This window comes from Mesocricetus auratus, unplaced genomic scaffold, assembly GCF_017639785.1.
Source record: "Mesocricetus auratus isolate SY011 unplaced genomic scaffold, BCM_Maur_2.0 Super-Scaffold_100011, whole genome shotgun sequence".
Taxonomy (NCBI): domain Eukaryota; kingdom Metazoa; phylum Chordata; class Mammalia; order Rodentia; family Cricetidae; genus Mesocricetus; species Mesocricetus auratus.
Window position 1 is genome coordinate 73,715,907 of NW_024429195.1, and position 26,582 is coordinate 73,742,488.

General features: G+C 41.9%; 1 protein-coding gene and 1 non-coding gene across 2 annotated transcripts in view; one reads left to right on the top strand and one right to left on the bottom strand.

The window, feature by feature from the left end:
- Fgd6 (FYVE, RhoGEF and PH domain containing 6) overlaps nt 1–26,582 on the bottom strand; it is a 114,997-nt gene that overhangs the window by 44,002 nt on the left and 44,413 nt on the right. The window contains 5 exon segments of the mRNA XM_040755020.1: nt 419–506; nt 1,873–2,029; nt 4,792–4,943; nt 14,949–14,979; nt 15,058–15,125. Of these exon segments, the coding sequence (XP_040610954.1) occupies nt 419–506; nt 1,873–2,029; nt 4,792–4,943; nt 14,949–14,979; nt 15,058–15,125 (496 nt within the window).
- LOC121143424 lies at nt 22,162–22,268 on the top strand. The gene has a single exon (XR_005880613.1). It is a non-coding gene; the product is annotated as a U6 spliceosomal RNA (small nuclear RNA).

The following is a 26,582-nucleotide window of genomic DNA, read 5'->3' on the forward strand; positions in this document are numbered from 1 at the left end:
TTTTATTATGACATCAAACCACTTAATCTTTATAAGCCTGTTATTTTGTCTATGAAAAAAAATCTTCTTACTGTGTTACTTGTTTAAAGGACCGAGGAGCAAAAGCCCACAAGTGCCTTCATCCAAATCTTACCTCACACTCTCCTCTACACTAGCCAAAGGAGTCTCAAATCTTGCAAATGATGGTCAGAATGCCCAAATAACGACAGCAAGGCCACTGTTACTATTGCTAATATTGTTAGAACTTAGTAAAGAATCATTTGAAGGATCACACACACACAATCTAGCTCATTGATCAATCCTTATGACACCATCTATTAGGCAGTAGTCAGGAGAGAGGACAGAGGCATGCCTAGGAAAGGCCTTGCTCAGCAAGGGCGGTCAGAGTCAATGGGTGGTAGAGTCCGGAGACCCCTACCTGTCAGCAGCAGCCTGTACTGCGGGATCCTCTGAACTGGCTTTAGCAGGTAGTGCTTCAGGGCCAGGTTGGCACATCGTGGGCTCATCTGAAGGGAAAAAGAGCACTGACAGTAAACTGGTTATGTCTTCCGAAGCAAAGCGAACAGGCTGAAGCACTCAGGGAGTAAGGCTTTGAACAGCCAGAAACTCGGAAAGAGAATCACAGAGGTGCTTCCTTCTGCAAGACACAGTGGCGGTTCGGCAAGGGAGAGCGACTGGAACCACCGAACCACTGCTCAGGAGCAGAGGCAGGTGGATGAGGGTCCAAGGACAGCCCTGACTGAATAGAAAATTTGAGGCAAGTCTGGGTAACAATGTCTGATATCATTTTATCCCCACCAAAGCAAGTTTGCATCTCCAAACTTTCAGCCAAAACACGAGACTTTAGCTGACACATAAAGACAAAGGTTTTTTTTTTTAACTTTCATGCTAAAAGTGCATTTATTTACCTCACTAACAAAAATTATGTTCCTTTCCATTACTGTATGTGAAGTTGCCATACAAATGGAAGAAATTGTTGGGTAGAAATAAGAAATGTTCCCTTAGTATTCAAATTCATCACGACAGAAGGCAGATAGGGTGGCCAGGGTGGAAGAGAAGGGCAAGTTAATGTTTAATGGCCATGGAATCTCAATTTTGCAAGACTATGCTTTAGAAGGAACATTACACAATATTGTCTACATACTTCATACTACAGTAATATACTTAAGATGGCTAAGATTATAAGTCTGTGGTATGCACATTTTACCACAGACTTTAAAAATAAGAATAACCTGTTTGTTCATTTGCTTACTTATTAGTTCTGCACATGTGTGCACAAATGTGTAAATGTCGGGTGCATGCATGCCATAGCATGCATGTTGAGGTCAGAAGACAACTTCCAGGAGTCAGCTCTCTCATTCCACACGAGGGTCTTGGGGATTGAACTCAGGTGGTCAGGCTTGCTGGCAGGTACCTTCTGAGTCATCTTGTGAGTCCCTGTTTTGTTTTTAAGAAAGGGATTCCTGTAGTCCAGGCTGGCCAGGAGCTCACTATGTAGCTGAGGATGGCCTTGACTTCCTGGTATCTTCCTGCCTCGGCTTCCCAAGTGCTGGAGCACAGGTACGGATAGCCACACCCAGCTGATGAGACTTGAAAGCCAGGACTTTGAGGTCAGTCGGGCTACAGAGTGAAATCTTGTTTCAAGCAAATTAGCTAACTAACTCATCAAAATACTGTTTACCTGATCAAAATGTGCAGCACCAGATCTCCAGAATTGAATCTTTGGACTGTTTTCTGAGTTTTCACTGGTTTGTTTGGTCAGTTACATTTTAACACATTTTTATTCAAAACTTTTCTTTTCAATGATTATAAATGATTAAGGCTTAGAAGAATGTAAGGGGGAAAAGTTCAATGTTATACGGTAGCAAATACCTCAAATTCTCTAACAACTGCAGCAAATCCTGGATTTTTCTTGCACTGCTCATCCAGCAAAGCTATGTTCTTATCAAATTCTTTAATGTATGTGGAATACATTTTTAAATACGGCCCCTTCTTTACGAAGATATCAGCAATTCTTTGTTGTTCATTCCTATGTATAGAGGATACACAAAAACATAAAATCAGTAATTAATGTGTCTAAGGTGCAAATAAGTCATCAGCTTATCCTTTTATTTTTTCTTCTTCTTGAAGATACATCCTAGGATGCTGCTCTTCACCATTGCCCCTGCCATAAACACAGGCTGTCCAGACTCTGCCGGCTCTGACCAGCCCTGCTGCTTCCATTCTGGTTCTCTCTATTCCATTCTTTAGTGCAGCAGGAGCCTTAAAACAAAAATGCACATCCTAGTATGTAACTTGCAATGATGCCTTCTTTTCATTATTTATTTATTTGTGTGCATGTATGTGTGTATGTGTGAGCGTATGTGTTTGTGTGTGTGTGTGTATATGTATGTATGCAGATGATATCACTAAGATACCCAGAGTGGTCTTGAATTCACGACCCTCCTGTGATTACAGGTGAGTGCCACTACACCCAGTTCTGAGGACCTTCTATTGACCCTCTCAGAGTAAAAATAAATTCCATGCACTACTCCTTCCTGTCTGTCCGATCTAGGCCATGTTCTCTTCCCTTTTCCTAGACTCCAAGGCTTCTTTATGTTCTTTGACTATACAGAACCTATTCCCACCTTGTAGCCTTGAACTAATGGTTCCACATGCCCAGAAATGTGGAGCTCTTGTAGTCTCCCCACCCCCATATTCCCCTGTCAGTTCACATGCTCCACACCTGGGGAGGATGCTGAAATCTAAACACCTTACATGTGCTAGGCAAGCACTCTACTACTGCCTATATTCCTAGCCCATGGTCCACTTCCTTAGAGAACCTTCTTTGACCATGCAATCTTCACTAAGTCCCCCAGCATCTTGTCAGTTTTCAAAAATCACAAATGGTTTTTCTGACTTTTCTTGTCTATTTACCTTGTTCTTCTCCCCACTAAAATATCTGTTCCATGAAAGTGAGACCTTTGTATATTTTGTGTACTATGATATGCTTGTCATATGTAGATTATCAACTAGCACTTTAGACACTCAAAAATTGGAAGACGAAATACTTGCGAGGCATGGTGGCTCATGCCTGTAATTCTAGTACTCAGGAAAAGACAGAAGGATTGCTGAGTTCAAGATCATCCTATACTACATAGTGGATCCCAAGCCAGGGCAGCTACAAAGTGAGACACTTTAAAAAATCCAATATAGTAACTTATTTCAAAACATCAGATAACTAAGGAGGCAGGTAACTGCCATGTGGGATGGTGGTACCTTGTTTCTCATGACTCTACCCCAAGAAAATTGCATTGCCAACAGGAAGTGGATAGATCAAGATATACCAATGGCCTCAGACCATGTCCTTCCTTATGGAACAGAACATGATCTATGTACGGCCTAGAGATCAAGGTGGAGAGTCAGTACTGGCTACGTGTGTCCTTCTTGACAGCAGAGCAGAAGTGTCACTGTGGTAAGGTGCACAGGACCAAGATTTTCCAGATCAACAGGGTGGCCTCTGCTTCCAAGTTTCCCTGGCAGAGAGAGACTGCACACCAGCTTAACTATCTCAGTGGCACTCTAGGTTCTAACCTAGAATTTCAAACTTCTATTGTATGAAGACTGGCCCATCTCTAGCTGGTCCAAGAATTGAAAATACTATAATTTCTCTAACAGTGTGGCCCTTAAATTCGTCTTACTAAGACAAGTACATAGACTTTGATCTACATATAGAGTATTTGGTGCTCTTAACTGCCCTAATACAAATATATGATCTCAGGGCTTCTTGTCTGGTAGGCAAAACTTTAAGCTAAATTCCCAAGTCTTTTTATTTTTAAAAATATTTATGGATTGACTTACTGATTTATTTTGAGTGGGGCATAGATGTGAGGTCAGAGGACAACTGTGGCAATTAGTTGCCTCCTTTTACCATGCAGATTCCAAGGGTCAAACTCGGGTCAACAGGTTTGGTGGCAAGCACCTTTACCCATTGACTCATCTTGCCAATCTGTCTTTCACTTTTGGTTTTGAATAGATACTCATTAAGTTGCCCGTGAAACTCAATGAACTTGTTGTCCTCTTGCCTTAACTTCCCAAGTACTTGGGCTTGCCAGCCTGTTCCACCAGACTATTTTAATAGGAAATACCTTATTCAAGATACTTGAACCATTTTGTCAGCAATAAGTGAAACTTTTTCTATGAGTGAAGCATTGTCTTTTTCATCAGTTTAGTCTGGTTCTCAGGAATGCTTAATATCTGAACACAGACCATCTAGAGGGCAAAACCTGAAGAGGTCTTTAGTATAAACAAGAAATATTTAAACCTCTATATATTGCTTATGTAAATATGCCTATAACCAATTCAGGATAACAGCGATATAAAATTCTGTAAAGAATAAAGGATAAAATATGTACAGAATTATTTTGATCATGATAATTATTTTCACAATAATTTTAACAAATTGTACCCTGTCTCAATAATCAAACAGAAAAACAAAACTAAAACTAAAAAAAAAAAATCAAACAGAAAAACAAAACTAAAACTAAAAAAAAAAAAGAGAGAGAGAGAGAGACAGAAAAAAGCAAAAGCTAAGTTGGTTGACCGCAGGTCTGAGCAAGCATCATTGAAAAACTTTTAAAATGACATATATTTAAATCCAGCATAAGGTATGGCCACCCAAAATCAATGTGCAGATAACTGCCAAGAAATTCAACATACTGTAGCAATTCTGCATAAGGACAGCACTCTCTCCCTGGTCGGGTCTCTGTAGATTGTACACTTTGGGGAAACCTGAAACTGTCCGTGTCTTACCAGCTCAGCAATCTTTCCTCCAGTTCCTTCAGAAGATCACGATTGAGCTCATACAGCTGTGGCAGGTAGTACAAGATCTGGTTCAGGATCCGGTCCTCAATCACAGGCTTCCCAAGTTGCCTGGACGCATGGGCTACAGCATCCCGGAAATCCTATTAGAGTCACGAGGAGTAAAGTCACTATACATACTTGTAACTGGATTGAAAGCTGTTAGCCTAGTCATCCTCTTCCCTACAATGATCTAAATCACAAAACTATCCCACCTTGCAATTAAACAAAAGTGTCTAAAGAATGTTTTGCAGTTCTAGGAATTAAAGTCAATCTTATAACATCATATAAGTACAATACCTCTATTTTGTCACATGGGGTGATAATGTTTCTTCACAAGGCATAAACTAACAAAACCGCGGTGCTAGGCAGGAGAAACCTCTGAGTTGTTGGTCAGGGAAGTCTAAGAGACTCCAAAACAAGCTGACTGTTGCCATTACCCTTGGTTGCCTTCCAGAACTTGAAGTGAAGGCCCTACTGCTGAAGACACCACACATGTGGACACAGAAGTTGGAGGAATCAAGTCAGAATTGACCTTGAAGCCTCCTACCTGAAGACTAGCTCTCATACTATCTGAAAGCACTATGCAAACCTCCAAGGAAGAAAAACAATCAGTATCCTTACCCAGATGTAAAGCCTACAAATGGCAACAATGACAGGCTAGGCAAGACATCCCTAAAGGTGCAATAGTGGCACTTTTATCTTGGGGGGTAACCAACAGCTGTCTAACTGGATTTAAGGCCTGTCCAACATGAGAGAAATCATACCTGTAGTGTGTAAACCGAGCCAGCTCCTGTGGCTGGAGAGACTATAGACCCTAGAGAAGAAACTACTATGGCCATTTTTCTTAACTGTGATTGATGTCTATGGTTTGGTTATGAACCTGATTACATCTGGAATTAACTAAAATCCAACTGTGGAGGGCACACTAGTAATCAACTTTTGCTTAATTTGATATGAAGATCCACTTCTAATCTGGGTCTTAAGGAGGGAAGGCACATCTTTAATGTGGGCCATACCTTCTGGAAGCCTGTAAGGACATAGAAGAAAATGGCTTTTGTTTTGCTCTTTGCCTGTTTGTCCTTGCCTTGCTACCAAGTCCATTTCTTTACTGGCATTACAACCTACTTCTTCAGGATTCCAGTGTCTACTAAAGATCAGCTGAGACATTCAGCCTCATGGACTGAGCAATTACTGGATTCTTGAACTTTCCATTGATAGCCAGACATTGTTAGATTGCAGTCTATAAATTATTCTAATAAGTCACCTTTCTATATAGAAAGATGCTTTATAGTATAAGTTATTACTCTAGAGAACTCTGACTAATACATAAACCAATATAATTTTTAACTGTACTCTAAATATTGATCTCTTTTGTTTGTTTTTCCAGACAGAGTTTCTCTGTAGTTTTGGAGGCTGTCCTGGAACTCACTCTGGAAGCTGGCTTCAAACTCAGAGATCCGCCTGCCTCTGCCTCCCTAGTGCTGGGATTAAAGGCATGTGTCACCACCATGCAGCCTAAATATTGATCTTTATACCCACAGATGTGTAGCTTTTACCCCTCATCATAGAAGCTCTCTTTTGCAATAAATGGGGCCTATTACAGAGACCTATAATTGTCAGAATATAGAAGATAAGTGGCTGTAGGATGTCCAGTCCCAACTGGCTTACCTACCCTTATACTTAAGGCTCAGAAGACACCGGGGAAGAATGGGGAGAAAAGATTGCAAATGCCAAAAGACCAAGATACCTGTTTTGAGGTAGCATCTTCTAGAGATGACAGGGAATCTATATTCGTGAAATCACAACATGTTGCCTACACAAGAATTGTGGAACGATACGAGCTGACATGTCAACAGGGAGGGGGAGCTCTCACAAGGCCCCACACCCAGATGAAGAACTACAGGCAATCAATGGCCCCTGAAAGGGAAGGATCAGCTTTCTCCAGGGAATAACCCTGATAGGCTATACAATCCCAAGTGGCCAGTCCTAAATACATGTGCATGAGCAATACTGGGTAGACAAAGTAAGGTGTGTGTGCCTGTGTGTGCGCATGTAGAAGAGTAAAAACAGGCCATGAATTTGGGAGTATGGAACAAAGGAGAAATTGGAGGGGGATAGAAGGAGTCAGGGGGAAGGGCCAAAATTATGTAAATACAGTACTTATGTATAAAATTATCTAAAATTATTTTATTAAATTAAATTTTTTAAGTACCCAGGAAGTCTTTTTTTTGGTGTTGCTTTTTTGTTGTTGTTGTTTTTACGAGACAGGGTTTCTCTCTATTGTTTTGGAGGCTGTCGGTCCAGCCCGGCCTCGAACTCACAGAGATCCGCCTGCCTCTGCCTCCCGAGTGCTGGGATTAAAGGCGTGGACCACCACCCCAGGAAGTCTTAACTAATTACATTCTGGATTTAAAAGGCCCTCATCCCTGTCAGTAATCATTTCCCAACCTGGAGTCTCTAACTGAGACTTGTAAACCAAGGCACTTGATAATCAGGATTCTAGACCTAAGCCATTGCTTTTGGCTTCTGTGTTTCCTTGGGCTAGCTTTGGCTTCTTCATTTGTTAAACAGCTGCGACTGTGACATAATTAGTATTATTAGTACAGTACTAGTAATGAAGTCTAACTGGGTGGTGCACATGAAACTTTCTACAATACATTTGGTACAGAGTCAATACAACACTCTAGGTCTTAATGCTTCTCTCCCTTGAGCCAAGCTCCCAATAAGTTCACCATTTACACTGTTCTAAGACCATCGGTGCTGTGTTCTAACATAGGTCACCACCACCACACCCTACCACTGCAGAGGAGGAGGAAAGGGTGGGGGAGGAGATAAGTATTTGCCTAGACTTCATTGTCCTCTGAGGGTGGGCCTCAAGATCTAAGTTAAACAATAGTGGAATCTCCCAGCTGTCCAAGACTCCAGAACAGAGGTCCTGTTCCTTCTCCTAACAGCTTGCTTACAAATCCTAACCTGAAGAAAGAAGCTCACTATGCTTTTTCTTTACTTGCAACTGTTTTCCCCTCATGGATTGACAAGGCAAATCAAATAGAAAGGGATAGTGTTTCCTCTGTTGATTCCTTCAACACTTGGCCCTAAAATACAAGTTAATCAAGAGTATTTCTTACTTCTTGTTGGGGGTGAGGACAGGGGGATAAAAACAAACCCCAAACTCAAAAATCTTCACACATATCCTAGAAGAACGGAAAGATTTCCTACTTTCTTTGCAAAGCTGGGAATTAAGTCCCCAGCCTTCCGAATGTAGGCACAGTTCTACCACCAAGCTATATACTACCAGCTCTCTTCAATGTTTTCTTTGTTTTGAGACAGTCTTGCAGAGACCAGGCTGACCTCGGGAATTCACAATCCTCCTGCCTCAACCTCAGGACGACTGATATTAGAGACTTGCCAGTATGGCCTAAAAGTTGCTATGTAACCAAGGACTGCTTTGAACTTTTGATCCTCCTGCCTCTGCCTCCCAAGTGCCTACCACTACACCCATCTTATTAGGTGCTAAGGACTGAACCCAGGGCTTCCTGAATGCTAGGCAAGAACTCTACAACAGAGTTACAGGCCAGTCACCTCACTTTCTTTAAAAAAATGCTAAGAACTTTTTTTGGAGGCAGAACCTGGAATTTTTTAATTGCCCATGAAGTCACATTAATCTAAAGGAATACCTTACCTACACTATCAAGTAAAGAACCAACTCATATAACTAATTAGCAGAATATAAAACAAGAATTTAGCTTGCAAATGCTCTAATTTAGAAAAACTACACAGCATTCCAGAAACCAAACAGATAGCAGCCAGATTCCATCCCTGACAGCTTGCCTCAATCAGCCCTGGCATTTGCAAGGAGAAAATTGTAGCTACTTAACACTTCTGGAAGCTATTAGCTTGTCTCCTATGAAGGAACTCTATGGGACACACTTATGAACCACACCCAAACTATGAATATTCATGAGCCACCCCCCAGACAGTGAATATTCATGAACCACACCCCAGACTGTAAGTCTATTCAAAGCTTAGCAGGTAAACAGCTACATGTTTAGTGATCAAAACAATCCGGATGCAAGAGCTCCTGCTCAGCAAACAATAAGCACGCTCCTTTCTTCTTGCAAAATTAAGCGATGACTATTCTGGTCCCTTGGCAGCAGAGTAACTTGTTTTCCAACTGGAAGGTATTTCCTCACCATGACAGTGGCAGTGGATGACAGCTGCTAAGTAACTTATGAGAGTCTGACACAGCTTCTACCAGACTCTGCATTCCATGTCTCCCACCTCTGCCAAAAGCGAAACTTGTTTATTTAAGATACATTTAACAAAGACCAGCCAAATCCAAAGTGGGCTGACCAAGACAGGCAGGCCCTGGTCACACACCTGGCAAGGCTTGATTTTTTTTTTTCTTCTTCTAAGAGTACTGGATGCTTGGGACAGCTTTAGATGAATTGAAGCCCAATGACATCGTTTTGAAAATTATGATAGTAGCTCTAAATAAAACAGAAAGTTTATTTTGTACTTAAAAGAGAGCCAAAGAAAACCAGGTGTGGTTGCATGCACCTGTGTAAACCCAGCACTGGGGGTGGGGAATGGCCAGGGCAGGAGGAATGCTGTGTGTCTGAGGCTACACAGAACTACAGAGCAAGACCCTGTCTGGAAAAAGAACAGCTAATAAGAACTGTAGGAACTTCAAGGGTTTGAATCTCTAAGACCCACGGTTTTATGCTCTAAACAGGCGGTTGGCAGTGGTTCTCTGCTTTACCAAGTGGTCAGGTCCCTGAGCGCTTCTTTACAAAACCTAGCTTCACTAAGAACCTGCCACCACCTATAGAGTCTGGCCCTGTTCCTACCATCCTCCAAGCAGTAGCACATCATCCCTCCCCCACCTGCTCCTTAATTTCTTCTTGGGAATCTTCTACCCACTGAATCTCACTTTGCTCCTTGGCTACGAATTCTGCGATTGGAGTTAATTCCAATCTCTTTGCCACTGCACAATCATTTCAACAGCACCGGTATGGGGCAGAGTTTTGTACGCTAAATAATAATAATAATTAAAGGTGGTGCACGCCTCTCTCTGACCCCAGGACTTGAGAGGCAAGGGCCGGTGGATCTTTGAGTATGAGACTGTCCTAGTTTACAAAAAGAACTCCTGACAGCCAGAGCTACATTATAGAAAGACCCTGACTCAAAAAACAAAGTGTAAATTTGTTTTAAATGTCACTAAATATTTTCACCTGGGGCTATCACAGGTCTCTTGGCGGCTCTCTGAACATGAGTGTTGCCAGCTGGGAGCACAGCTTAGCGTATAACACAAAATTCTAGGTTAAATCCCTAACAGTCAGCTCCAAAAAGGGCATCCCTACCTCCAGGCTAAGACAGAAGGCCTGAGTCCCAGCAGGTAACTGAACAGCCAACATAACTGCCTCCACAGAGCAGGGTGGCCTCACCTGTATCCCTTTCTCTTCTTTGGCTCCATCCCCAAAAGCAATGCACTCTGATCCCAGAGCTAGATGCAGCCAGTTCCACAGGAACCACAGATAATCTTAAACTTCTCAGCGACTCACAAACCTCAGTCACTGCCTAAGTGGTACCACTGGAAGGAGGTCACAACTCTTTTCTTTTTTAAATAAAAAAGATGATGACAACAATGTGCTCAGTTATTTTCCTGAATCCCAAAAGCCAAAATAATTTGGGAAAGCGTGATGATCTTTAAGAGCCACAAAACTATTTTGGGCAGAAGCATCTAAATTTGCCAAAACTCTTTTAACTACGCCCATGCAGATGCAAGTGAGCACTGGGGCTTCAGCGATGAGGCCACAGCTTGTTTCTGCATTCTGGCTCCTGGTTACCAGGCCTGGCTGTGTAGCACAGTGGAAGAGCATTGGCTTACATCCTAGTGTGAGGCCCTAGGGTTGGAAAACCAGCACTGGGCTGGGTGGTGGTGGCACACACCTTTGGTTCAGGCACCCAGGAGGCAGAGCCTGGCAGATTTCTGTGAGTTCCAGGCCAGCCTGGTCTACAAAGTGAGTTCCAGGACACAGGTCCCAAAGCTATACAGACAAACCCTGTCTTGAAAAAAACAAGACAAAACAAAAAAAGAAAGAAAGAAAAGAAAAAGGAAAACCAGCACTGGAGAGGAGAGTAGGGTGGAGAGACAGGGACTGCATAATTAGATAAGGGAGGAGGGGAGGTGGTATAAAGGATTAGACAAACTCCAGACATTACTAACATCAACTACACATAACACTAATTCTAACAAAAACCTACCAAAGTCAAATCACCTATGATATTCACTAAATGCATGTTCAAGTTGGACTTTTTAGAGATCTAAATAAAGCATATCACAGTATTAGTCTTAACATTTCCCCCAACACACCATACGCAAGAACCAGAATAGCTCCAACTCTTTACAATACAAACATGCCCACTCTGTCAGCTCTGATCACCTGGGGAAGAACTGAGCAAAAATCAATGCAAATAAGATCTAGTCTGAATGTCCAAAGCACCAAAGCCCAGAGCAGATGGCCCTGTCTATAGAGGCAGGCTTCCCATCTCCAGAACCAGAGGGGTGTGTGACTTCATTACCAGCTGTCCCAAGCAGCAGGCTTGACCTTGAGGCATTGTTTAACCATTATGTGAGCCTGTGAATTACAAAGCACACATGGACACAGGCACAGACAGGGAGCTCATGGTAAGTAAAAATCATTTAAGGAAAAGCAAAGCAGCTGCAGTGGTCAAAGGCTTATGATACATATGCAAAACTAAAAGGGAGAGTGTGAAGCAACCGGGAAGTCCCCATCTCAACAATATGACTTTAGTTTGCTGAGGCAAAGTCTTGTTATATAACCCTCAATGGCCTTAAACTCATGATCTGCATGCTTCAGTCTCCCCCGTGCTAGGATTATGGGGGTGTACCGTCGTGCTCTGTTGACTTTGTTTTTAAAATGAAAATATTTTTTCAGGTGAAATGATCCCTCCTTTTCTGTATGCACAAGTCCGGCTGTGCATAATCATCAATGCATTCAATGCAAAACATAATTGAAACCAACTGTTTATGGCATGTTTCCAACCCTCTTTAATAACATTAATATGTAATATTCATAAGAAATCTAAGTAACAAGATCCAGCTTCTCTGGTTTCCTAGGCAGCTGAAAAGAATTCTGTAAGCAACAAATATGCCCAAGGATGCACTACATCCTACAGATAAGCTATAAATAGCAATGGCTAGGATTACAAGCAAACATTTAAAATTTTTACACCAAGAACTCACATAGACCAGACTCCAAAGTCTGGCTTTGACATTTAATAGCTGGCTACTTTTTTCATTTAAAATAAACAAAAGAAAAAAAACTGCTTTAGGTCAAAAATAAAAAAATTGTATAATGTACTTATATAATACACTAAAAGGTACATAAAGAACACTCGTTAAAAGACCATTTACTTAAAAAGATTTAGTAATTTAGGAGGGCATGCCTTGAATCCCAGCACTTGGGGGGCAGAGGCAGGCAGATCTCTGTGAATTAGAGGCTAGCCTGGTCTACAGAGCTAGTTCCAGGACAGCTAGGGCTGTTACACTGAGAAACCCTGTCCCGAAAAAAACAACGACAACAAAATTTGGTAATTTAAATAATCACATGAACATCACTTAATACCCACAAGTCTTTGGAAGCAAGGATCTGAAACATGGCCACAGAGAGAAAGGAGATGACAAACTAAGGCAGGAAAGACAAAAGCAAGACAAATATGCCCTTAATAATGAACTTCATATATGAGTCTTAATATGAATAGAACTGCTCAACACTGAAGGTAGTAACTACGTTAACAGGAACTAAAGAGAGGACAAAGCAACTGATAATTAAAAAGTCCACAACTCACAAGACAATGACTTCGGACAGAATGACGATTTTAAGATGGGAAAAAACATGAGAGTTGGGGAAACATATTCATTTTATGATGTACTTAAAAAAATAAATGAAGCTGGGGGGTGGTGGTACACATTTTTAATCCCAGCACTCAGGAGGCAGAGACAGGTGGATCTCAAGGCCAGCATGGTCTACAGAGCAGGATCCCGGACTGTCAGTGCTACACAGAGAAACTGTCTTGAAAAAACAAAAAACAAGAACCCTACATTCTATTTGGCATTAGATATCAGTATGAGCAGAGGGGCTTGGGTCTAGCTTCCTGGGTTAGATAACAGTATAACCAGGGGGTCTTGGGCTTAGTTTCCTGGGTTTAGATATCAGCATGTCTAGATGGCCTTGTGTCCAGCTTCCTGGGTTTATTGAGAGTCTCTGTGCTGGTTAGCTTTGTTGTCAACTTGACACAACCTAGAGTCACCTGGGACAAAGAAACCTTCATTAAGGGACTGCCTGATCAGTTGGCCAGTGGCCATGTCTTGCCTCATGATTGACTGAAGAAGGTGAAGCCTACCATGGGCAGCACCATCCCTAGGCAAGTGGGTGTGGGTTGCAGAAGAAAGCTAGCTGAACATGAGCTGGATTGGGAGCAAGTAAACCATGTTCCTCCATGGGTCCTACCTGGAGATCCTGCCCTGACTTCCCCCAGTGATGGACTTTAAACTAGAAGTGTAGGCCAAAGAAACCCTTTCCTCGCCACGCTGCTTTTGCTCCCAGTGTTTTATCACAACAACAGAATGAAACTAGAATTATCCTATCAGATTGCTGTCCGGTGTGGTGACTCAACACTGTAGTTGGCAGTCTGGAGGCTGAGGCAGGGATGGACTATTTCAAAGAGAAGGGGGGAGAAAGACAGAGGTGGTGAAAGAGGGTAAGAGAATGAGGGAAGGAGAGGGCTAGAGGAATAACAGAAACAGGAAGAGAGAGAGGAAGACAGGCAAGCAGAGACAGACACACACTACCAAATTCCCCAGGGAAGGTATGTCTTTAGCTAAAAGAGCTATTGGACTTGAGCACTTAGTGGTATACATGCGATGGATATTTAGGATATACTGCCAAAATAAAACCAAAACAGAAGCCTCCAAAACAGTACAGAGAAACCCTGTCTCGTAAAACCAAAAACCAAAAACAAAAACAAAAAACAAAACAAAACAAAACAGAGTAACACTAAAAGCACTTTAACTGCCAATGTATATGGAATCTTGTAAAAACTTACAAGGACAAAAGAAGAGAAATGTAGCCAGAAACGTACAGGTACCTATTTCCTAACAGGTCTGCTCAAACTGACAATTACTTTAAAAGTTAGCTATAAAAATGGCTATCTCAAGTGTCTGTGTTTCTGGGAACTGTTTAGAGAAGAAATACCCCCAAAAGATACGTCATCATTAAGGGTGCTGGGGGTATAGTTTGGGTGAAAAAAAAGAGAGAGAAGAGGAAGAAGGGGAGGAAAACTAGGAAAAGGAGGAAGTGGAGCAAAAAGAGGAAAAAGAGGAAGGGGAAAAGGAGGAAGCAGCAGCAGCAGCTGTCACAGCTCATTTATTATGAATAGATGGAAACTGCTGAAGACATGTTTTCAGAAACCATCTCGGTATATCTGGATGTAAATGAGATACAACTTGTAAAATGTCTAATATATATATATATATAAATTCATAGATATACAAGTATATAAAGAACTATTATAAATTTAAAATATAACCAAGTGCTGTGGAATAATCCTTTTGTACACTGTAAAGATTTGCCACCCGAATTGGTTTAATAAAAACCAAAATATCTGATATCTAGGCAAGAAATATAGGAGGGTTAACCAAACTAAGGATGCTGGGATGAAGAAAGGCAGAGTCAGAGGAGTCGCCAGGAGACTCAAAGTGAACAAGACACACTGGAGGATAGGTAAAGCCACGAGCCACATGGCAAAACATAGATTAATTGAAATAGGTAGACTTAATTTGTAAGAACTAGTTAGTAATAAGCCTGAGCTATTGGCCAAGCATTTACAATTAATATTAAGACTCTGAGTGGTTATTTGGGAAATGCCTGCCAAGACACAGAGAAACTCTGCCTACAACGAAGCATTAGAGAACACATAGGTATAATTTACTTGTTAGCTGTGCTAAGAACCTTTAGGGTAGGAAAAGGGCAGGACTGGGAACAATTTTAGATTTTTGAAAAATATTAGTAGATACTTACAATATGCAAAAGTTTTAACACATCCACAAACCTGTAAAAAAAAGCAATAAAAATGTTTTAATAAGCCAACTGGGAAGAACAGCTTCTGAACTGCTAACTTGATACCTACACTTTCTCTGAGCTCATGATCTCCTTGGCAATATGATGAACTTTGCTTTTCATCCCTGTATCTTCATCCTGAAGATAAAGAGTACATTGAGAAATCATGAATTCATAAAATATGGGCTCAGCTACAAGCTGGTTAGACATGCATTTTAGCCCTGATCCTATGTTTTCTATAAGCACACAATCCATACTACATAATACCTCAAAAGCAAACATGGGGAATTAAATAAGATGATAAATCATGATACAGAAGTAGCTGAGAAAAATCAGGAATGGGGTTGGGGGACACACACTTTAAATCTTAGTACTTAGAGATAGATATATCTCTGCAAGATTGAGGCCAGTCAAGTCTACGCAGTGAGTTCCAGGCCAGCAAGGACTACGTATTGAGATCCCCCAATCAATCAATCAATCAATCAATCAATCAATCAATCAGCATCAAAGGTTAAACATGGAAATGTCATATCCTGCAAAGAAAACACCTATGAGTACACACACACACATACACACACACACACACACACACACACACACACACACACATTAAAACTAAAGAGCAATTTCTGCTACTATGAAAAGGAAAAATGCCAGGCTCCATTTTGTAAAGATTTTTTCTATTCTTGTTGCTCTGTTGTTTGCATTCTTTCCAGCGCTGGCAGCACAGAGGCAGTTATTTTGTGCTGCCTCAAGAACTACTGGGCAAGGAAATGCATAAACCGTCACCATGGCAATCCACTAGTCATTCATTAACAGACCGCCACTGGGAGGGGGATGTGTTAAAGCCGTGTCTCTCAGAAGTAACCTCCTCTATGCGGAAATGATGTGCCATCCTAGCAGGTCTTCTTAGCACTGTGACAGTTCAGGGTGTTATCTTAGTTCTTCATCTTGTTTAACTTTTTGAGGTGTTACGTATCCAAACAGGGGTGCCTTCAGCGTGCTAGGCAAGTGCTCTACCACTGAACTACACCCAAGCCCTTTCTTAGTTCTTGAATTCGTTTTCACATGGTTCCATGTCAAAACAAATATATAAAATAAATGCAGTTTTAAAATGAGTCAACTCTCTGGGAGAATACATTTTAATGATATTTCAAATGTGTGACTGCTTGTATTCTGTACATACTTTAGAGTCCTTTTATTCACTTACCTAAGCATAGGTAAGTGAATGAATGAGTAAACCGGGTAATCATTCTTAAATATTCATGTCAATTTATTTTGCTTCATTTTGAGATAGGGTTTTGTCATAGCCCAGGCTGGCCACAACTCACAGTCTTCCTATCTCAGTCTCCTGAGGTCAGGGATTACAGGCACAATCACACCTCAGTATGTTTAGATGTATATGTTCATATTCCTCTGTCAGCCTCCTGAGGTCATGAAATATAGGCACAACCACACCTCAATACGTTTAGATTTTGTTCTAAATGTTCTTCAATGTGTTTAGACTCTGAATTCTATTTGTTTATTACAGTACTAAGGACTGATCTAAGAGATACTGCACATGCTAGGTAAGAGTTCTGCCAAGGAGTTTACATACTCAGACCCCCAGAATCTGGGCATATATGTATGTATTTACTTGCTTATTTTAATGTGTTATATGTGAGCATGTGTGAATCAAGCAGATGTAGGAGCCACTGGAGGACAGAAAATGGCATTGGATCGCCTGGAACTGTCAAGAAATAGTGGTAAGCTACCATGTTCTCTAAAAGACCAGCAAACACTCTTAACCACTGAGTCACTCATCCATTCCTGGAAATTTCTTGTTTGAATTGTAGTCATGTCTGTGTCCATGTAAGTTAGAAATCCGGGGGGTGGGGGAATACTTATTTTCATATTCATGAAAAAATTGCTGTTGAGATCATTATATCACAAACATTAGTTGTAACCATAGGGATAAATATAGAAAACATATACACTAAGAGCAGAAGACTGACTGCAGACATTGAAAGTTGATCACTGGAGGAGTTGAGGGTGGGGCTTACGCTCAATATAAGAGTGCTTGCCTAGCATGCTTGAGGCCCTGGGTTTGATCCTCTGCAATACACCTGAAAATGGAGTGAACTGAAAAAAAAATCCAGAGTTCCAATTATTAACCTATAAAGTACTGTATCTTTGTATCACAGGACAGGCAGACGGCTCCATGGAACCTGTCTAGCTATAATACTTAGCACAAAGCAGGTTCAGTGAAAGACCATTCCCCCAGATAGGTGAAGAGCAATTAAGAAAGACATCTGACATCTTGGGTCTCCATAGACAAATACACACATGTGTACACACACACACACACACACACACACACACGCTATATAAAATTAGAAATTATTGTATTAAAATAGTGCATCATTTTCAACTTCTGTTGTAACCTTGACACATCTTGCCAACATTCCTTGCTAAACACACACCCAATGTAATTAACTGGCTGGACTCAAAGTTGTTGTGTGGCAGAGACTGAACTTAAACTCCTGACCCTCTTGCCTTTACTTCCTGAGTGCTGGGATTACAGATGGCTGTGACGGTAACCACTAATCTCGCAGTTTCCTTGTATTTGTCTCTTCCGTGTTTTCTTTTTTCTTTTTCTTTTTCTTTTTTTTTTTTTTTCGAGACAGTCTTGGAAGCTGTCCTGGAACTCGCTTTGTAGGCCAGGCTGGCCTCGAACTCACAAAGATCCACCCGTCTCTGCCTCCCGAGTGCTGGAATTAAAGGCGTGCGCCACCAACGCCCGGCCCATGTTTTCTTTTATTACAGAAAAGTTTGCATGCAATACCAAGAAACACTTCTACTGATATAGACTGTTCTGCCAAAAATATTCAGAGAAGGCTCTAGCCCAACTATTTATGAAAAGAATATTTAAATGGCAAATGGGATGGTTAATTTTGCCTGGCAAAATACTTGAGAAGAGGGCACCTCATTGAGAAATTGGGTCTAAGCCTGTGATAATGTCTGTGGAGCATTCCCCGGATTGCTAATCTAGGTAGAAGAGCTCAGCCCACTGTGGGCAGTGCTCTCCTTGGACAGGTAATCATGGGCATTAGAAAAGACAGCCCACTGTGAGGCTGGAACCAAGCCAGTAAGTAGCATTGCCTTGTGGTGTGCCTCAGTTTCTGCCTCCAGGTTCCTACCTTGAATATCAGAGCTTTGGCTTCCCTCAATGGTGGACAGTATCCTGTAAGCTAAATAAACCCTTCCCTTTCCCACCTTGTTTTTGGTTATGCTATTTATCACAGCAACAGACACCAAACTAAGACAACTGACTACTCATTCAGAGTACATAAAAATGCAGTCTAATTAGTATAGTATGTTTTATCGTTCTCCTTGTCCTCTGCTCTCAAATTCTGTTACTAAAGAGATTGGACTTCTGCCCCCATTGACACCCACTTTTCTAAAGTGGGTTCTTGAATGATTAAGACTAATAGGTTGCATAAGTTTTGTTTTCGACTCCAACCATTCACCTTCTACTACATTTTTTAAACAAAGGACAGAGACAAGGCTAACATTCCTCAGGAGGCACAATCTGACCTTGCAGACAGATCTCAGTCATGCACTAATGGGAAGGAACTGCATACGTGTTTGCACACATGTACACATGAATAACCGATATACTTAACAAATCAATGCTTTTCTAATAACCACATTCCTTCCTACCATCCCTAACTATAAGGTTAATACTCATGAAGTGTAATACATATTTTTAATTAGAAATTCATTAAATGGCTATAGTTCAGTGATGCACAGAGAGTTTGAGACCCTGCATTTGATCCCTAGCACTGCTCCCACCCACCCCACATATACAAAACCCAAAATCAAGAAGGTATGGACTAGAGAGATGGCTCAGCAGTAAAAAGCACTAGCTGGCCAGGTATAATGGCACACGCCTCTAATCCCAGGAGGCAGGAGGCAGAGACAGGCAGATCTCTGTGAGTCACAACCTAGTCTACATGAAGAGCTCCAGGACGGTCAAGGCTACATAGAAAGACCCAGTCTGAAACAACACTTGCTGTTCTTGCACAGAATTGGTTTAATTCCCAGTACCCACATGGCAGCCCACAGCCATCTGTAAGACTATTTCCAGGAGATCCAGTGTCCTTGTTGGTTGTACAGGCGTCAAGCAAAACACTCATCCATATAAAATAAATCTTTCTTTTATGGTATAATTATTTTGGCATTTCCTTTTATTTCCTTTCCTCCTCTTAGTACTATCCTAGCACTGGGGGGTCTATTCTCCTCAGAGCCTTGCTCTACTGAGCCTGAATCAGCCAGAACTCTGTAGAGTGGGACCCTCCATAATAATGAAGATATACCATCACTAGGCAGACAGCATGCTTCTACCACAGCAAATGATGAAAGTACAGACTAGAAAACTTGTTTATGCATCATAACTCTGGAAAAGGACTAGTCCCCAGAATACGCTCTCAGTGCGCACATACACTCATCAGCTAAAGAGCACTTGTTACTCTTACAGAAGACACAGGTTCGGTTCCCAGCACCTACATATTGTCTCACAACCATCCATAACTATATTTCCAAGCGATCTAATGACCTCTTCAGGTACCAGGCATGTATGTGGTACACAGAAACACACATAAAATAAAAATAAGGAAACCTCTGCTAACTCAAGCAAAAATGAGAACAGATGTGAGCAGACATAAGAGTCAGCAAGTACGTGAAAAGGTCTTGATATGGTTATGTTAAAACTACAATGAGACAAGACCTCACACATACAGAATGGCTATAATCAAATACATCAATCAAGGCAGGCATAGTGGCACAAACTTGTAAGGTAGGAGGATCAGGAAATGGAGACCTACCAGGCTACACAGTGAGATCCTGTCCACAAACAAACAAACAACAAAGAATCAAGTCGCATCAGAACGCAGGAAGCTGAAATAGAACAATGTTGAACTATATGCCATCCTGGACTATCTAGTGAGACACAGTCATGAAATATAAAATCAGGTGGGTGTTGGCAAGATGTGGAGATGCTGGGCCTCTCTCTCTCTCTCTCTCTCTCTCTCTCTCTCTCTCTCTCTCTCTCTCGTGTATGTGTGTGTGTGTGTGAGAGAGAGAGAGAGAGACAGAGAAAGAGACAAAGACAGAGACAGAGAAAGAACATGAGGGTCAGAGGGCAGCCAGCAGGAGTTGGTCCTCTCCTTCTACCATGTGGGTCTCCTGGATTAACTTCAGGTCATGGAGCCTGGTAGCTTGATGGCAAGCACCTGTTTTCACACCAGCCCGTATCTCTTGTCCTTGTTATCCGGGGCTTGTTTCCATGAGGAAGGGGTCAGTAGCATCTTCATGCCATCCTCCTAGTGAAGCTACTACTTGACCTTGCTGACGATTGATAGCAAAATCAGTATAGGGAACAGCTCTGCTGCAGCCAATCAACTGCTCTGAGGCTGGGTTTGACATTACTGATCACCAGAATCAGAAGCACATCTTACAGTTCAGATTCACAGTAACTCTTTCAAAACTTTAAAACATACATCTGGGATGGAGTATGAGCATTTGAAGAAGGGATGATAAAAACAGCCCAGGAAAGGGCAGGCAAATATAAACAAAGTACAAGGGTGTGTGTGTGTGAGTGAGTGTGTGTGTGTAAATATAATGAAACACATAATTTTGTATAACTAGAAAAAAGTAAAAAGAAATGGCCGCAATCTTCAAGAAGTGAACAAAGGGAATAAAACCACAAGCTATCACAACTCTGAACCTGCTAAGCATCTCAGGAGACCACACTAGGGCAGAATGTAGAACCAGAAAGGCTTCACACAGAAAAGTGCCTCTGATGTCCTTCAGTCACTATAAACATTCACACATACCTTCCAGCATGATACTCAGACTGGCTGACCACAAGAGCATAGACCCATGCGCGCTGCCTTAGGCTTTGAGGCTCCCCGACTGTTCCTGGTTCCCAGCAGAGAGAAGGTTCTCTGTGAGATCTGGTCATCTAACTCAAGAAAGTTCATCCAAAATAAGTACAATTAATTGTCTTGTATTTCCTCCCCCAAACTCCCTTAGCCAGGGAAGGCTAACTCAAAGAAAATATGAGAAAGTCTCAGCCTACTGAGCTAATTATAACCCTCTCCTTTTCTTCTGAGGATTGCCACCCGAAGAGAGACTTGATCTACACAGCAACAACCAGAGTTCACACTACAATCTCCCCCACCTTCGCTTCCCTATGAACTGTAAGGCCCTCCTCTGTGTGGCTCCCACACATGCTAACAAAGGTGCCTTTTCTCTAGTTGGTGTGCCTATTCGGCTCACTTCAGCTGACTGAGACAGGGAATCTGCAGAGGAAGTGAGAGCGTCCTTCTTCCTACTGCCCACACATCAATGCCAGAAACCTGAATTTCTCTTTGACAGTGCCACCCTTTGAATCAACAAAACCCGCTAATTTATCCTTCTGAGTATTTCCTTAATGCTTAGCTGATCCTTTCCTTAATGTGTGATAGATTTCTGTCACTGGACCAAATGCCCTAGATAAATAACTTAGAAGAAGTCTAACTGGGTTCATGGTTTTCAGGGATTTCAGTCAGTGGTCTCTGTATTGCTTTGGGCCTGAGGCAGCACAGTACCTCAAGGCAGGAGCACGTGGCATAGGAACTGCTTGACTCAACAACTGTAGGAGGTCAAGAGAAAGACAAGCTATTTCACAACACTGCCACTAATTCTGCTTTTTCTCTTCCACACCCCTCACTTGACTCCAGCCAACTGGAACTACCTGGCAATTCCATATGAGCTCTGCCCGTTTCTGTCTCTTTCTATACACCTTCCTTTGCTTTTCGAATTCCCTTCTGAAGACCATCTTTCATTCCTGGGATTTCTGGCTGCCATGTTCAGTTTTTAAGATGACAGTCACAGGTTTTCCCTTCATGAAGGCTGCCATACCTTCTTCTGTTACCTTCAAAGGACAAGATTACTCTCTTGTTCACATATTATTTATAAGACACCTAGTGCATTATCACTATCTGTTCAAATCTCTTAATTCTCTCTAGTCTACCTAATTACTTTTGTATCCCTCTAAACATAAGCATAGTGCCTAATCCACTGCTCAATGAAAACTAATGAACAAGTAAATGTGTACAAGTGGCTGCCACTTTCTTAGAACCTCGGGCCAGTGCTCGCTTCAGCAGCACAAACACTAAAATTAGAACAATACAGAGAAGATTAGTGTGGCCCCTGCTCAAGGATGACATGCAAATGTTCCATAAAGAATGAACCTAACACTAGAGTACATTGTTTGATATGTCATATAACATTAAATACAAACTCAAACTCAAAATCTGTGGTGTAGGAGTGAACCCCACAAAGCTATCCGCCCATGAGGGCGGGGACATGTAAACTGACACAGGTAGATATAAAAGGAAGCGAAGTAAAAAGGAACCTCCCTTTTCTCCTGGAAGCCAGCCAAGCTTCTAACTCCTGGTTTGTGCGACTCTCTCTCTCTGGTAAATAAATATATTGTTTTCCATATAGCATCGAATATCATTAATAATGTGGCACATACAATAAAGTATAGTGGAATTTAATCTAGGAATCTACAGTTATATATTTTGTCTTTATGATGTGTTTTATTTTTAGAACTATTTTGGGGTGTGTATATTTTGCCTGTGAGCATGTATATGCACTGTATGTGTACCCTGTGCCTGCAGAGGTCAGAGAGGAGACTGGAGTTACAGGTGTTTGTGAACCACTATGTAAGAGCTACAAACTGAACCTGGGTCCTCTGCAAGAACAAAAAAGGTGCTCTTAACCACCGCGCCGTCTCTACAGCCCCTTACTTTAATTTTTTAAGTCACAGTCTTACTATATATGGCCTGAAAATCACTACATAGACCATAATAACTTCTAATTCAGATTACTGCCTGCTTCTGCCTTTCAAGTGCTGAGATTAAAGGCATTTGCCACCATTTGCTCCACCTAAGATTTATTTTAATGGTGTGTGTGGGGTGTGTGTGTGTGTGTGTGTGTGTGTGTGTGTGTGTGTGCGTGCGCACACCCACATGTGATTATAGATGCTCACAGAGGCCAAAGCTTCAGTTGTGAGCAACCTGATATGGTTCTGAGTACCTGCTAGGAACCCAACTCCCATCTTCTACAGGAGCAAGCAGTGCCGGCTCTGTACTGCTAAGCCATCTCTCCAGGCCTCTGTTTTTCCTTTTAAGCTAGGAAATTGTAGAGTTAAATAAAGGCATGCTATTAGAATAGAGATCAATGGGTTGTAGTCATTTGAAGGTAGGAAAAATTTGAAGACAACAAATATTAAAAGTTCTATATTCTTCCCAAGAAAGAACAGTCACTGATACAGACCCAGCCAAACAACGATGGAAACACCCTGTAAGACCACAAGAGGCTGTGTTTGGCATCTCAGACTTCTCAGCTAATGAAACTGCATCACATTTCAAAGCAGACTGCCTCTTAAATAACATCTCCCCAAAGCAAAGTGTATGCAAGTCAAAACACTAGCCACAGACAAATGCAAACACATTGTCAAAGGTCATAAAATAAGTCACACAAATTCCAAACAGAACCTTTGACCTGAAATGCAGTGATATGCTCTGATCCTTTGCTAACAGTCCAGCTTGTAAATTCTTAAGAGTGTTCTCTTCATTTCCTAGTTGCTCAGTACCAGTGATGTCCAATGACATTTCCCCAGTGAGTTTAATACTACCTAAGAGGTCTTCCCTATCATAACAAGAGTACTACTTGCAAGAGAATGTTAACAGGAAGATCTGCCCAAGACACAGCTCTTAATCATTTTTATGTCGAAGGTGAGGTGATATCATGATGTTACCCTACAGGGCATTGTCCTTCCCAGACCATCCGTCTCTTCACAAGGAAATAATCATGAGCCACTTTCAGAATATTTGAAAAGGAACAGAGAAATAAATATTCAGAGAAGCTACAGAGTGAATTAATTTCTAACCACAAAGAAACAAAATGAATACACTTTTTTAAAATTAATTTCTTAAGACTAAGTTTCACTAAATTGCCTTGGCTGGCTTGAGATTTACTATGTAGAAAAAGATGGCCTCAAATTGCAAGAATCCACCTGTCTGCCTTCCAAATGCTAAATGGGTATGAGCCACTTTGCCCAACACATTTGAAAACAAACATTTATTACAAACTGAAAAAACAATGAACTAAAATCTAAACAACTTCCAAGGAAGCTAGAGAGATGGCTCAAAGGGTAAACTGCTTGTCACACAAGGACAAGGACATGAGTTCAGATCCCCAGTACCAACATAAAAAGCTGGGCAAGACAGCAGACACTCCTCTTGCTGAAGTGGTGAGCCCCAGACTCAGGAAGAGCTCCTATGGAAAAACATCAGGTGGAAGAAAACAGAGGAAGCCACCTGACAACAACCCTTGGCCTCTATGTGTACATGCTCACACACAAATACCTGTTTAACATTGCCCCCTCCACCCACCCACCCACCCACCCACACACACACACACACACACACACACACACACACACGAATCTCCAAATGGAATTAATAAAGATTTCCGTGGCCTATTACTCTCCTCAAAACAACTTCTATGGATACCATTTAGCTTCTGTGAATGATGTAGCAGCCAATTTGTTAGCAGAAACGGACTGTAATTACAAAATCCAAATCAGGGGTTTTCAAGCAGGTTACACAGTCTTTCTAAAATCCCTGCATTTCATATGAATCAAAGACAGTACACATGATAGAGTCTGTGGGAAGTTTTGGTTGTTGGTGTTGTTTGAGGCAGCTTCTCGCTTGCCGATCCTGCCTGGCCGCAGACCCACAGAGCTTTGCCTCTTTCTGCCTCCCAAGTGCAGGGATTAAAGGTAAACACCATGACATCAAGCTGTTTTTATATGCCATAAAACGTGATTTTTTTTTTTTACTCTCTAAATAGTTCAATGGTTCTTAGTGAATTCAGGGCTATCCAGCCATCATCCCAATCTAAATTCAGAACACTTCTTTATCTCTCCAAAAATCTCTGTGGCCATCAGTTACTAGACACTCTCCATTCCTTCTTATGGCCAAAAGCTATTCCACTGTGTAGAGAGATGACACTTTAACCTTTTCAGTTTTCAGTTGATGAGCATTTAGATTCTCTTGTTTGGTCACTACTATGATAATGTAGTGCTAGAATCGAGCTGCTGCTCAGGCCACAGTGTCTGCAGCAGCCATTCCCCTCTCAGATACCGACAGATGCTCTACTAAGTCACTGTGACTCTCTAGCTAACAGACCTGATCATCTCACCTGGGAGCAAGTCTGTACCAAAGAGGGTACTGGTGACCACACATCCTGTCCCCGTCCCTCCCTCCTCCCCCCCAGGACTCAGAGAGCCTGACTGCAGGCTTGTGCTGTGAAGCCACCCCCCTTCTCAGGTCACTTTGCCAGGGGTCCTAATTTCCTCTCCTCAGGGGCCCCATGATGCTGTCTGTCACAAGGGCATACACGCTCCTCAGAGCCCCCACCAGGCTGTTATCTGTCTGTCTCCTCATGGCATCAGTAATTCTTCTAATCAACTAATTGCTCCCAACAACCCAGCTTAGTGGCCCCTTAAACTCCCGGAACCTGAGACCCTTCAATTATGAACAATGATGACATAAATACAAGCTTTTGCATAGATATATATTTCATTACTCTTGGATAAGCACTTCTGGGCCACGTGATGACTACGGTTAAGCTTTTGAAGAATGGCAACTATTTCTCAAAGTCCTTCTTCACCTTTTAAATCCTCCACATTCTCACCAATCCTTTTGTTGCTATTTTTCAGTTGGGGTGTAGTTACACTGTCCTGGCTGGCCTGGAACTCCCTATGTAGAACAGGCTGGCTTTGAACTCATGTCAACACTGCTGTCTTTGCCTCCCAGGGGCTGGGATTACAGGCATGTGCCAATGAACCTGATTGAAAGTGACTATTTGTTCAAGGCCATCCAGCATAGCAGAGTTAAGTCTGCAGCACAGTCTTCCCCAAGGAAGCACAACAGTACCCTGAATGTAAGAGCACTGCTTCCTTACTCAGCAAAGACAGGGCACACGTGAGATAGTAATCGTTCATGGGCAGAATCCTGGCTATGAGATGTTTGAGATTTCCCTTGCTGTACATAACCAGGAATAACTAAAAAATCTGTTGTGCACTCACTCTGTGCCAGACATTGTAGCACGAATAAGAAAAACCCAGAGACAGATATTGGGGTTAAAGCTGAAGTTCAGAGACGCAAAGCGGCCAGTCAAGAGAGGGTTCTTACCTCTACCAATGCTCACACTGAAGGGGTGATCCTAGATTGCTCTGCTCTCCACCAAACCTCAGAATGCCCAGGACTGCATGTCTCTCTTGTCTTCTCCCACTTTATAATCCTCCCTCTGCCCAGCCATTACCACTCCTATCTCCATCTCCCTAGTGCTGGGATCACCTTTGTGTGAGTTCTGTTTCTCTTTTAGTCTGGATCAATTTCCTGTAGCTCAGGGTGGTTACTAACAGAGATCTGTTTGCCTCTGTCTCCCGGGTGTTGGGATTAAAGGTCTGTACCACCACTCTATGGCTAACTA